General features: G+C 28.9%; 1 protein-coding gene across 11 annotated transcripts in view; it reads left to right on the top strand.

Annotated features, from left to right (window-relative positions):
* The window catches only part of LOC127290510 (retinal homeobox protein Rx2-like), a 390,969-nt gene that overhangs the window by 358,727 nt on the left and 18,744 nt on the right, over nt 1-13,498 (top strand). For all 11 annotated transcript variants that reach the window (XM_051319130.1, XM_051319132.1, XM_051319125.1 and 8 more), the window contains one exon: nt 4,990-5,225. In XM_051319130.1, the coding sequence (XP_051175087.1) occupies nt 4,990-5,225 (236 nt within the window). The remainder of the gene's footprint in view (nt 1-4,989; nt 5,226-13,498) is intronic.

Raw genomic sequence — 13,498 nt, 5'->3', positions numbered from 1 at the left:
TTCGTCGAAATTTGAATTTCCATCATTTTTTTTTCTATATTTATACAAATCAATTAATTAAATACAAATTAGCCATCAAATTCAATCTAAATTAATCATCGTTTTAATCTTAATATATTTAGATTGTCGAGAGCTTTGAATTACTTGATTATTCGTCAAAGAGACAAGAGATTAAAATATACTAATTTATATTCCTAATAATCACACGACTAAAAAAAAAAACACGAAAAAATAGCATAATTTTTATCTATAAACGTTCCTCTCTCTCTCACTCTTTTTTTTGTAATAAAAACTGGTTTTTATTTGGAACGGAAATCAAAATTTCTAGACCTTAATCTTTATAGATTGAAATTCAACATTTAACCATTTTTTGTTTTTAATCTGATAAAAATAATGAATAATTAAAATGTTTTCATGCGAGTTTAGTTGATTTATAATATTTATAATTAAATTATACTTTGATGGAGAGATTAAATTTTTTTTTCTTTTTCATTTTCTACTTTTGTAGGAAAAAAAAATATATTTAGATTTTAAGAGGAATTAGATAAAATTAGAAAAATGTAAGGATTGTTAAAAAATAGGACGTAAAAGATGACAATTGGAAACTGAATTAGAAATTAGGAATTAGAATTAGAAAAAAGTAGGAATTAGATAAAATTAGAAAAATGAAAAACGTTAAGATCGTTAAAAAAATTAGGAGCTAAAAGATGAAAATTCGAAACTACGAATTAGAAATTAAGAATTAAAAAAAACTATAGGAATTAGACACAATTAGAAAAATAAAAAAAAACATAACGATATGGGAATTCGTAATCGGAATATAAAACCCACCATTCAATCACGATAAATTATTCACCCTTGAAACAAAAGTTTTATATTTTCCTGAAAAAAAAAACACGAGTAAAATTCCGGACATTTAGACGAATTTTAACACGATTATATACAATAATATATATATATGTCGGCGTTTGGAAAATAAAAGAGTGACTGGGCAACGTTTAGAAATTTATCAGTAATCACACAATGTTGGCCCATTAGGGAGTCATAGTGCGGCTCCTTTTTTTTTCCTTTTCTTTTTTTTTCTTTTTTTTTTTTTGACTGTCTGTCCATTATGCTATCTTTACGTGTCAATCTTTTAAGTAGCTAGAACTGACTAACACACATACAAGACCCCTTTTATAATTGAGGCGATACTGATACAATCGTTTTAGTTTCTTTAAAAGAGCCCCATATAACCCTCCCACCTTCCATTTTTTTTACCTCTCTTTCTATGTAGACACATATGTATATTTCAACAATTTGTGAAAAAAGAAATGCATAATAAAAACGCACTGCAAGTAACGACGTCCAATTCACTTTATGAGGTTTGCACTTGAAAATTTACGTTGCGTGATTTTATTTTTTCAATTTGTATTTATTATTTCTCCTTCACTTTTTTCGATAAATATTTAACACAGTGAAAAAAATTTATTTGATTTTAAATAATCGATTGACTAATTATATCAAATAAATATTTTCTTGAACCAAATAAATTTTTTTGAGTCAAATTTTATTTGTTTCCAGTAAACATTTTTTTTTTTTTTTTTTTTTTGGTATCAAATAAATATTTATTTGATACAAAATATTGTCATTTGAGGCAAATAAATATTTATTTACTATACAAAATATTGTTAATTGAGGCAAATAAATTTTATTTGTTAGAAATAAATATTTATTTGATACAAAAATATTGTTACTTGAGGCAAACAAAATTTTATTTATCTCAAATAAAAGATTTCTTTGTGTATGCAAAAAAGAAAATGAAAAAAAAAACATAAAATTTTTATCTAATGTTTAAAAAATTGTCCCTCGAGACTTTTTTTTTTTTAAAAAAAAAGGAGTGAAAAAGTAAAAAAGTATTAGTCGCTTTTATACATGTATATTATAAAGCTACCACCTGCACACGTCTACGCATTAATTGGTTTCGGTTGGATAGAGTAACCATCGTGATTAAATTCTCGAAAACAAGGGGAAACTGTATACGCGACCAACAACCCCAATGTGTGTCCTCTTTGCCTTTATATTGTATATATATATATATATATATATATATATTGTCTCGAGCCTACTCGTGTCATTCGGTTCTGATGGGTCGTGATTTGGTAATTATCGAAATAGATAATCCGTCAGACCATATATAACCCCCCACTCCATCCCATCAACGAACCACCAATTTTCACTTACATTCACCCTCAATTGCATAACACTCTTATCAAATCAAACTGTTCTCATAATCAATCCATTCACATAACTTCAAATTAAAATTTTATTTTTCATAAATAAAACAATAATTAAACAAAGAGAAAAGTTTTCTCTGAATCATATACGATTTTTTTTTGTTTTTTGATTTACACAATTTTTCTGATTATTTGAAAAAAAATTTGTTTTATTCAAATAAAATTTTCTTTAAATTAACTAAACTTTTGGTTGAATTAACGAAATAAATTTATTTAACCAAATTTTTGGTTAAATCAACCAAATAAATGTATTGCTATACAAAATTTTAATTGAATCAACCAAAAATTTATTTGGCTCAAGGGCCAAATAGGTTTTTGAAATTATATTTGCATACCTGTGTATGTTTACTTTAAATTATAAACAAAGAATATAAATTCCAAGAAGTCGTATAAGAATCCCAAAAATAATTTAATCGCAGTTGCAATTTAGAAATTGACCTGTTCAAACGTGCTTAAGTTGCCTATAAAAATTTTCTAATTAATTTAATTTTCAGTGTATTAAAAAATTTTCATTATCGTGTCTTTTATTTCAATTACGCGAGTGTTAATTTTTTGTTTTTATTTGCCATTTTAGTAAATTATTTTACTTATTTCGGGAGTGTTCGAAATTCTTAAAATCGCGTTTGCTTTGTTTTTTTTTCTAATTCTTTTCTTTTTTCTTAATTTTCCGTGTGCGTTTTCGGGGAGTGTTTTGAGTTTTTTTTTTTTTTAATCGCTCGTGTGTTTCCTGGCAGTCCAAAATATATGATGAATTACAATATTAAAAGGTTAGAAATATATTTTTTATTAAATAATTTTTTTTATTAAAAAAAAAATTATATCTGAAAAAATAATACTATTTTTGAAGAAAATAATATCTAAAAAAAATATTATTTTCAAAAATAGTATCATAAAAGCTCACGAAAATTATTTATATTAAAAGCATTAATTTTGTGTTTAATTAATAATTATTATTATTTCAATTCGTCCTTGTTATAAAGGAATATTTGTTTTTGTATAATTTTGTCAAGGAGAACTTAATTATTTGCATGCAAAAGTGAGATGTTGTTTTGTGCTTGAAAATTTCAACCCTTTGTCCCTATTCTTATTATTATTATTGTTATTATAATATAGAATTATAAAAGAGCAGTTTCCGCTATAGTGCCGTGAGGCATCCTCGTTTAGGTTATATTGAAGCTCTCATTAACAGTATAATTAAGCTTCTCGCATCGCAGCGCATTGCATTAGATCGAATTGTGGGAGGTAATCGGGTAGCTCAATGGCGAACCATAGCCAAGGCATATATATAGGAAGCTTGCTCTTCCTAGGCTAACCAACAGCCTAATAACTTCGCCTTGGCTCAGTGATTGACGCGTCTGTACTGGTTAATTATCAACAACAATCAATAAACGACCCCCACGACCTTTATCCTTCTCTGTGAGTAACGCCCCCTTTCTATTATAGAGAACAATATCCATCCTAATAAAACGGAAGTAGACCTGCGCTTTACAATTTCCAATTAAAAAATAATTTCCCTTTTTTACTAAATTATTAATTAATATCCGCCAAAATTTATTTAACATTTTTAGGGTTTCGTTTTGGTGTCCGTCCATCCGTCCGTCGTCATGCACTCGTATGGTTGCCACTGTAATGGTTTCCATAGCAACCGTTTCCATAGTAACCGGTACCATAGCAACCGTTTCCATAGTAACCGGTACCATAGTAACTAAATGGCACCAACGTAACTGGTACTATACTAATTGGTACCATAGTAACCAGTACCATAGTAACCGGTACCATAGTAACTGGTACCATAGCTACCGTTACCATTGCAACCATTTCCATAGTAACCGGTACCATAGTAACCGGTACCATAGTAACTAGTACCATAGTAACTGGTACCATAGTAACTGGTACCATAGTAACCGGTATCACAGTAACTAAATGGCACCAACGTAACTGGTACTATACTAATTGGTACCATAGTAACCAGTACCATAGTAACCGGTACCATAGTAACCGGTACCATAGTAACTGGTACCATAGCTACCGTTACCATTGCAACCATTTCCATAGTAACCGGTACCATAGTAACCGGTACCATAGTAACTAGTACCATACTAACTGGTACCATAGTAACTGGTACCATAGTAACCGGTACCACAGTAACTAAATGGCACCAACGTAACTGGTACTATACTAATTGGTACCATAGTAACCAGTACCATAGTAACCGGTACTATAGTAACCGGTACCATAGCTACCGTTACCATTGCAACCATTTCCATAGTAACCGGTACCATAGTAACCGGTACCATAGTAACTAGTACCATAGTAACTGGTACCATAATTACTGGTACCATAGTAATCAGTACCATAATAACCAGTACAATAGTAACCAGTACCACAGTAACCAGTACCATAGTAACCAGTACCATAGTAACCAGTACCAACTTAACTGGTACTATAGTAATTGGTACCATAGTAACTTAACCGGTACCATAATAACCGGAACCATAGAAACTAGTGCTATAGAAACTGGTACCGTATTAACCGTTTCCATAGCAACTATTTCCATAGCAACCGTTACCATGGTAGTAAATGTTACCTTAGACAGGCTCTTAATTTTGTTGAGATTTTTTTTTCCTTCTGTTTATTATATTGAATTAGAAAAAAAACAGATGTATTAATTATGATATAAAATGAATTAATTTATGATTAATTATAATTACAGGTGAAAACAGTAGTTGTAATTCAACGGGTGGTGGAAGTGATGAGGAATTGCTACCCGGTTCATTGGAGGATATGAATGAAAATAATCCAAAAAAGAAGCATCGACGAAATAGGACAACATTCACCACTTATCAATTACATGAACTTGAAAGAGCTTTTGAAAAATCTCATTATCCTGACGTTTATTCAAGAGAAGAATTGGCAATGAAAGTCAATTTACCAGAAGTTCGTGTTCAGGTGAGTTTTTCAAAATCTATTTCTATTCTAATTATTCTTTTATATTTCGCCAGAAATTATTTTTTATTAATAGCAAAAAAAAAAAAAAAAAATTGATAAAAAGAAAAATTTGAATTTTAAACAAGTGAATAAATTTTACAATTCGAAATTTCCTCACTAAAATGTATTCAATGAAACTAATTATTGAGAAAAAAGAAATTTTTTTTTTTATGTATAAAGTAATGAAATTCAATGGTGAGTGCATTAAATTCAATGCTGCGCGTCGGATTTTGCTTTTATTTCAAAATGAAATGCAATTCCGCTACAAATGCGGCGAACTGCATAATATATTTTAATTAACAGGGCAAAGCTTTGGATTCGAAATTCGATGAATTGTGACGTTTAAATTTGGCAGGTCATAAAATCATGACGTAGACTAATGGCGCTCCCGTTTCCGTGCAAACAATCGACATGGCAATCGCGTTGCTTCGCGCTAGGCGGCGTATTAAACTAAATTAAATTAATTATGTGCGTGACAACGATAAAACAACCAAGTTTGCATGCGATGACGCATCGATTAGAATACACACACACACACACACATTTATAAACCTCTGCTTCCCTTATTTTTTTGCAGCTAAATAAATTTCCACATTTTTTTTTTTTTTTTTTGAAAAAAAATTACATTTTTCACTGGCGCACAAGTGTCGAGAAATTATCATTTCGACAAATTGAGAAAAACAATTTTTATAATATAATGGTAATAATTTTTATTACCATTTTTATTTTCAATCATTTTTTTTTTGACAGGATTTTTTCTAACCAATTTTATTTCCGAATAATGGTAGTTTTAATCAATGGTATTTTCAACTATTGGTATTTTGGATAATGATAGTTTCGAGAAATGGTATTTTTTTAATTTATAGTATTTCTGATCAATGGTAATATGATATTTTTAACTAATGGTAGTTTCGACCAAAAATGGTATTTTTAATTTATGGTATTTCAAGTCAATGGTATTTTCGACCAATATTATTTTAATTCATTGTAGATTTAATTAGTGCAGCAGCTTTCAGTAATGGTATTTTCGACCATTGGTAGTTTTTTGACAGTTCAGACCAATGGTATTTTCGACCTTAATGGTAGTTATTAAACTACCTTATAATAATCCATGGTGATTTCGACCAATAGTATTTTTAATTCATTGTAGGTTTAACCAGTGACAGATTTGAGTAGTGAAATTTTCGACTAATGGTAGTTTTTTTGGTATTTCTGACCAAAGGTATTTTTATTTTATGGTATTTTCGACCAATTATAATAAACCATGGTGATTTCGACCAATAGTATTTTTTAATTTATTGTATATTTTTAAACAGTGTCAATTTTGACTTAAAGCATTTTTGACTATTGGTAGTTTTTTATTACTTCAGACCAATGGTATTTTTATTTTATGATATTTTCGACCTTAATCGTAATTATTAAACAATTACGATTTTCTACCTATGGTATTTTCATTCAATGACTTTTTTCACCAATCCTCTTTTTAATAATTATCTTTTTATTTTATTTTTAAAATTTATTTTTTAATTTCTAATTTTTCCGACTATATCTAATTGAAATAGCAAAAATAAATATATGGATTTAAAACACTTAACAGGATTTCAATTAACAAGTTTGAAATAGAAAAAAGTAGTGTGAAGAAAGTCGATAAATGAAAATAGTAATAAAAAATTTAAATTGTGTTGAAAACTAAAGGTGAGTGGCTATTCCGCGGTTCGCTGACTTTTTCCAATTTTCCTCAAACCGTTTTTCCCTGTGTTTTGTACAGAGAGTTTCTCGATTCTTTTTATTTATACTGTGGCAAAAGAACCACCCTCCTCTCTCTCTCTCTCTCTCTCTCTCTCTCTCTCTCTCTCTTTCCCGGAACCTCTAAATACTTTAAGCTGATTACACATTTAAGCCAGAAAAAAGACAAAATAAAAAAAATCATTTTTCTATTAAATATATTTTTATAATTTTTATTAGCCAATTAGATATATTTATATTTCTGATATTTATTTATTTATTTTTACCTTTTATCATGAAAATTAATTGCTTTTGCAAGTAAATTTTAATAATCCACATAGAAAACGAAATACGTAAAGTTTAAATAAATATAGCTTTGTTTAAATTACGACTTTATTGCAATTCCTTTATTTTATGAGACAATTCTCTTTTTCGCTTGTAACAAAGCTTATATTCTACAATGAAAGACAGTGTTGATTTTTTTTTTATTTTTTAATATTTCTATTATAATTTAAATTTTAATTAAATTTTCAAAAATTTACAATAAGTAATAGGAATAATAAAATTAATTAATAATTTTTAAAATATTTTTCTTGACACTAAATGAATTTGAATTATAAATTTTTAAAAATTAATAAATTTTGAGTAAAAAGAAAATTTAATAATATAGTTTGTAAATGTGAATAAAGACTAAATAATAAGTCATTTAACTTCGAATTACACCTAAGTGCCATTTCCCTTTGGTTTCTTTCCTCAATGAGGGGTAGAAGGGGGATGATAACAGTCCGGACTCTGATCCATTACATTAAGGGTAATTCTCAGGGTGTACATTACCTTCCTGTCACGCGAACTGCACTCTGCAAGTCAGCTTGAAAATTATAAAAGTTACCGGGTACCTAAAACTATTTCGATGATTCACTTATTATACAATTTGACATGAAGAATTTTAATAAGGTATGCCAAAAAAATTAAAATTAAAAATTTTTTTTTTTACTAAAAACTATAAACAATTTTAAAATAATTTATTTTTTATTTAAAAAAGAGAAAGATTGATTAAAAAACATATTTTATCTAATTTTATTGACATTTTCGAGTATTTGTAAATTTACAATAAAGAGAAAAGAAAAATTTTCAATTTCTATATGACAAAAATAGAAAAGTTTTCTTTTTCTTTTTAATTAATTGTTATTTTTGTTGACTGGAATTTTGTTTCTTTTTTTTCAAACAGTTCACTGGCAATTAAAAGTTGCTATTCGTAAAACCACGAAGACTATTTTCCACCTTGACCGACGGCTGAAATCATCAAAAAGCCAAACTGCAATAGTGCAGTTTGGCAAAAGATAAAATTGATTTTTTGTGGTCAACCAATATATGTATATATATATATATATATAAATTTTATTGGCGAGGGGGTCTGGCGATATTCTCTGAACTTATATTATTATGTTTTCTATATAATCCCCCCCGCCCTCGATTTCAATACAATCTATAGATAAAAGTTGCAATTATCTGTAAAATATTTGATAGATACTGTGTACAATATATGAAACAGTAATTTCATTTTTTTTTTTGCAATCAACCATGTCTATTTATAATCTATTTTTTTTATTAAATTCAAATATATTTATATTCTCGAATTATTGGTTATAAAAAAACCTGTAAATGGTTTTGTAAAAATTATATTCATGATCAAATTATTTAATTTCTAAAAACGAATAGATAAGAATTTATTTAAATAAAGAATAATGATTTCAACTTTTTAAATAAAAGGATAAATAACAGTTCTAGTTCTGTCCAATGGTAGTAAGAACTAATAGTAGTTTTGACCAATGGTAGTTCTGACTAATATTAGTTCTGACTAATATTAGTTCTGACTAATAGTACTTTTTACCAATAGTAGTTTCGACCAATGGTAATTCTGACTAATAGTAATTCTGCCTAATGATAGTTTGGACTAATAGTAGTTCTGACTAATAATAGTTTTGATCAATAGTAGTTAGGACTAATAGTATTTTTGACCAATGGTAGTTCTGACTAACAGTACTTTTTACCAATAGTAGTTTCGACCAATGGTAGTTCTGACGAATAGTAATTTTGCCTAATGATGGTTTGGACTAATAGTAGTTCTGACTAATAGTAGTTTGGACTAATAGTAGTTCTGACTAATAGTAATTTTGATCAATAGTAGTTAGGACTAATAGTATTTTTGACCAATGGTAGTTCTGACTAATAGTACTTTTTACCAATAGTAGTTTCGACCAATGGTAGTTCTGACGAATAGTAATTTTGCCTAATGATGGTTTGGACTAATAATTTGTTCTGACTAATAGTAGTTTGGACTAATAGTAGTTCTGACTAATAGTAGTTTTGACCAATAGTTGTTAGGACTAATAGTAGTTTTGTCCAATAGTAGTTAGGACTAGTAGTACTTTTTACCAATAGTAGTTTCGACCAATGGTAGTTCTGACTAATAGTATTTTTGCCTAATGATGGTTTGGACTAATAGTAGTTCTGACTAATAGTAGTTTTGACCAATAGTAGTTGGGACTAATAGTAGTTTAGACCAATAGTAGTTAGGACTAATAGTATTTTTGACCAATGGTAGTTCTGTCTAATAGTAGTTCTGTTCAATGGTAGTTAAGACTAATCGTAATTCTGCCCAATGGTAGTTCTGTCTAATAGTAGTTCTGACCAATGGTAGTTCTGACTAATAGTAATTCAGCCTAATGGTAATTTTAACCAATGGTAGTTCTGTATTTGTGGTAATTCACTGTATTTTCGACTATTAATAGTTTTTTGTCACTTTGATATTTCTGACCGATAGAAATTATCTTTATTATTGATAGTTCTGACCGAAAGTATTTTCTAATTTACTTTTTAGCCGATAGAAATGATTAATGGTTATTCTGACCGATGGTACTTTTCAATGTATGGTATTTCTGAACAATGCTAGTTTCACCAATGGTATTTCCGAACAATTGTATACTTTTAGTCAATTTTACTATAAAAAACTAATACTATAAGAAACTAATATTAAAAGAATAGAATTTTTTTTGAAAGTAATTTTTGCAAAATATCCTTTCGCGAATATAAAAAAAAATTGTTGCAGTTTGTGTAAAAAATGAACTAAAAAAAAGCTTTATCGTCACTCCCCCCAAACAGCACTAACTGATTGATTGGGTGGCACGATATTCCACGAGTCGTATCGCGTTAGATATTATTTACCGAACCATCGTCATGGAAACGTGGTTGAACCGAAAGGGCCAAAGGGTGATCGTGAACCAAATAACATCATTTTCCATTGTAACTCAAAGTCTGAATATATATATATATATATATATATATATATATAAATCGAAAGTTAATCGAGTACGATGGATTTAGCCAAGTAGATAATACTCATGTGGTTACACTAATTGCCTCATTTTATTTAACTTCTCTATGTAATAATTGTCATATATGTAAAATCAATTTCATTAATCAAACATACCTTTATTATTATATATTCTATTGATAAAATCTCGATTAATATGTGCGCTCATAAATTATATATATATATATATATTTTTTTTTTTATAAATATTTCTCATTATAATTATTGTCTGGGAAAAACAAATCTCTTTTATTAATAAAACAACCATTAATATTATAATATTAATGATTATTTTATTGATAGATTTATTTAAATAAAAATAACCATTAATATAATTAATTTAAAAACTGTTTGATTTATTAATTTTTTTTTGTTTTACTTTTTTAACTATAAAAATTATGTCTTTGACAAAAAATAAATAGAGGTTCCTTGAGTTGTTTAATTTCTTTTATCTCAGTTTAATCGTGATCGTTACCCTCGACATGTCAGTGCCACGAATTAAAGTAACTGTCTGGATATACCTTTACACACCGGGTGTCAAATTAGTCACGCATACCGTTTACTTTCTTTAATGAGAGTACGACACGTTGATTACAACAAGAAAGACGATAAAACAACTTGACAATTGTTAATTATCGTAAAAATAATTTTTTTACAATACTCTTATTTAATATTTTATAATTAACTAAACAAATTTTTTTTTATTTCAGAAATAATTGTTTTAATTTAAGTTGATAATTTTTTTCAATTTACCAAATTAATTATTTTTCCTTTAATAAGTAATTTCAGTAATTTTCAATTGAATACATTTAAAGTTGAATATAAATTTTTTTATCAAAGGCACACATGTCTTTATTTATATATATTTATATACACAAACAGTAACTTCATTATCCATATGTTTTTCTGTGAATTGCAGAGACTTGGAAGGTTGTTGAGGATTAGGTAATCCCCTTAGTTCCGCGGTTCACAAATTTTCTCTCGTCCCCTAGTACCAATCCAACCGTAAACCATAAGCTCACAATAATAATGCCACATATTACCCATATGACTGCAGACAGCAATTTTTTTTTCTTTTTTGGTGAGAAAACTTACATTACATATAAAGCTTTCCATAAATCAATGTTTTCTGACCCAAACCAATTGATGAAGAGAAGGGTGAAAAATGTACTCTCTTTTTCGAATGGCAGATAATTTTTTTATTTAATACGATTTTTTATTGGGGCAAATATTAAATGATATAGTTCCGAACAAAATTAATCGTACTTAATATAGGAATGATGCAAATAATATTTTCGGTCATTGATAATTTTAATTAATGTTAGTTCTCACCAATTATCTTTATAACCAATGGTAGTTCTGACTAATAGTAGTTCAGTCCAATGGCAGCTAGAACTAATAGTAGTTCTGCACAATGGTAGTAAGCACTAATAGTTGTTTTGACCAATGGTAGTTCTGCCCAATGGAAGCTGGGACTAAAAGTAGTTTTGACCAATAGTAGTTCTGACTCATAGTAGTTCTGCCCAATGGTTGTAAGGTCTAATAGTAGTTTTGAGTAATAATAGTTCTGAACAATAGTAGTTCTGACTAATAGTACTTCTGCACAATGGTAATAAGGACTAATAGTAGTTTTGACCAATAGTAGTTTTGCCCAATAGTAGCTAGGACTAATAGTAGTTTTGACCAATAGTAGTTCTGCCCAATGGTAGTAAGGACTAATAGTAGTTCTGGCTAATAGTAGTTCTGCCTAAAGATATTAAGGACTAATAGTAGTTCTGTCCAAAGATAATAAGGACTAATAGTAGTTCTGTCCAAAGGTAGTAAGGACTAATAGTAGTTCTGTCCAATAATAGTTCTGACTAATAGTAGTTTTTATCTATAGTAATTATGACCTAATAGTAGTTCTGCCAGATGATAGTTCTAACTAATAGTAGTTGTGCCCAATGGTACTTAGGACTAACAGTAGCTTCGACCAATGGTAGTTCTGCCCAATAGTAGCTAGGACTAATAGTAGGTCTGACCAATAGTAGTTCTGCCCAATAGTAGTTAGGACTAATAATAGTTCTGACCAATAGCATTTTTGACCAATAGCAGTTCTGACTACTAGTAATTCTCCCATATGTATTCTTACTGATAGTAATTTTGTTCACTGAGCAGTGAGATAGAAAATATAAAGAGATGAAATTTGTAATTCTTTGAGAGTATATATTTTTTTGCCAAATGAATAAGAAAAGCTCTTTTATAAGAGTTTTAGAGGAACGCGAACGAATGGAAAATACCTATTTCCACGTATGAGTTGCCACGATCTTTTCTCTCTCTTCTTTACTTGCATCCTAACACGTCGAGATGTGGCGCGCCGCCCTTTCGCGAGTGAGATCGTTTTTCTTGCGGGTGTGATGTTTTCAGGCGGAAAATAAGATAATAGCCATGGCAAGGCGCGAACAACGCCTTCGGTATATATATATATATATATATATACAGAAAATGGAGGGGAAGCGAGAAACGGCAAAGAGCGTGAGACCATAGCCACCTGTCGACTAAAGGGCGAATAAAGAAACAATACTCAAGAGAGACAGAAAAAAATATATATATTCTAAAAAATTGTTACCAAAACGTTTTAGTCTGTTAATTTTTTTTTTTTTTAGATTAAAAAGGGTTTTCTTGTGTACACTTGAAACACTGCAAATCATACTATATTTTTTTTGAAAAAAATGTTAAAATTTTAAGAAGTAAATGTGGAATTTTGGTAAGTTAGTAAAAGATTTGTTTGTGAAGAAAATCTGGCTCGTTATCTTAGAAGATAAAAGTGGAATAATTTAGAAAGATGCGTAGACTAGTGGTTAGGGCTCTTGACTCGCAATAAAAATTCCTGGGTTCAATTCCTGGTGGTGGTAAAGATTTTTTTAGATTAAAAAATATTTCAGAATGTTTAGGAATGAGTAATGCGTCTTTCGTAACCGCGATTCGCGAGTATGGGTATATATGTGTGTATGTATATATATATAGAGGTAACTCTTGGAGCGTTGACTAATGAGTAGGTATTATAATTACTGTCGCGTAACTCAATATTGCCACCCTTGTCCTATACTACCCACTCTCACCTCTCTTTAGCTTGTTCCGTTTTAGGTGCTCAACT

Source organism: Leptopilina boulardi, unplaced genomic scaffold (genome assembly GCF_019393585.1).
Source record: "Leptopilina boulardi isolate dan_hultmark-lab unplaced genomic scaffold, ZJU_Lbou_2.1 LbouV2_70, whole genome shotgun sequence".
In the NCBI taxonomy this organism is placed as follows: domain Eukaryota; kingdom Metazoa; phylum Arthropoda; class Insecta; order Hymenoptera; family Figitidae; genus Leptopilina; species Leptopilina boulardi.
This window is presented reverse-complemented; position numbering and strand designations above follow the sequence as displayed.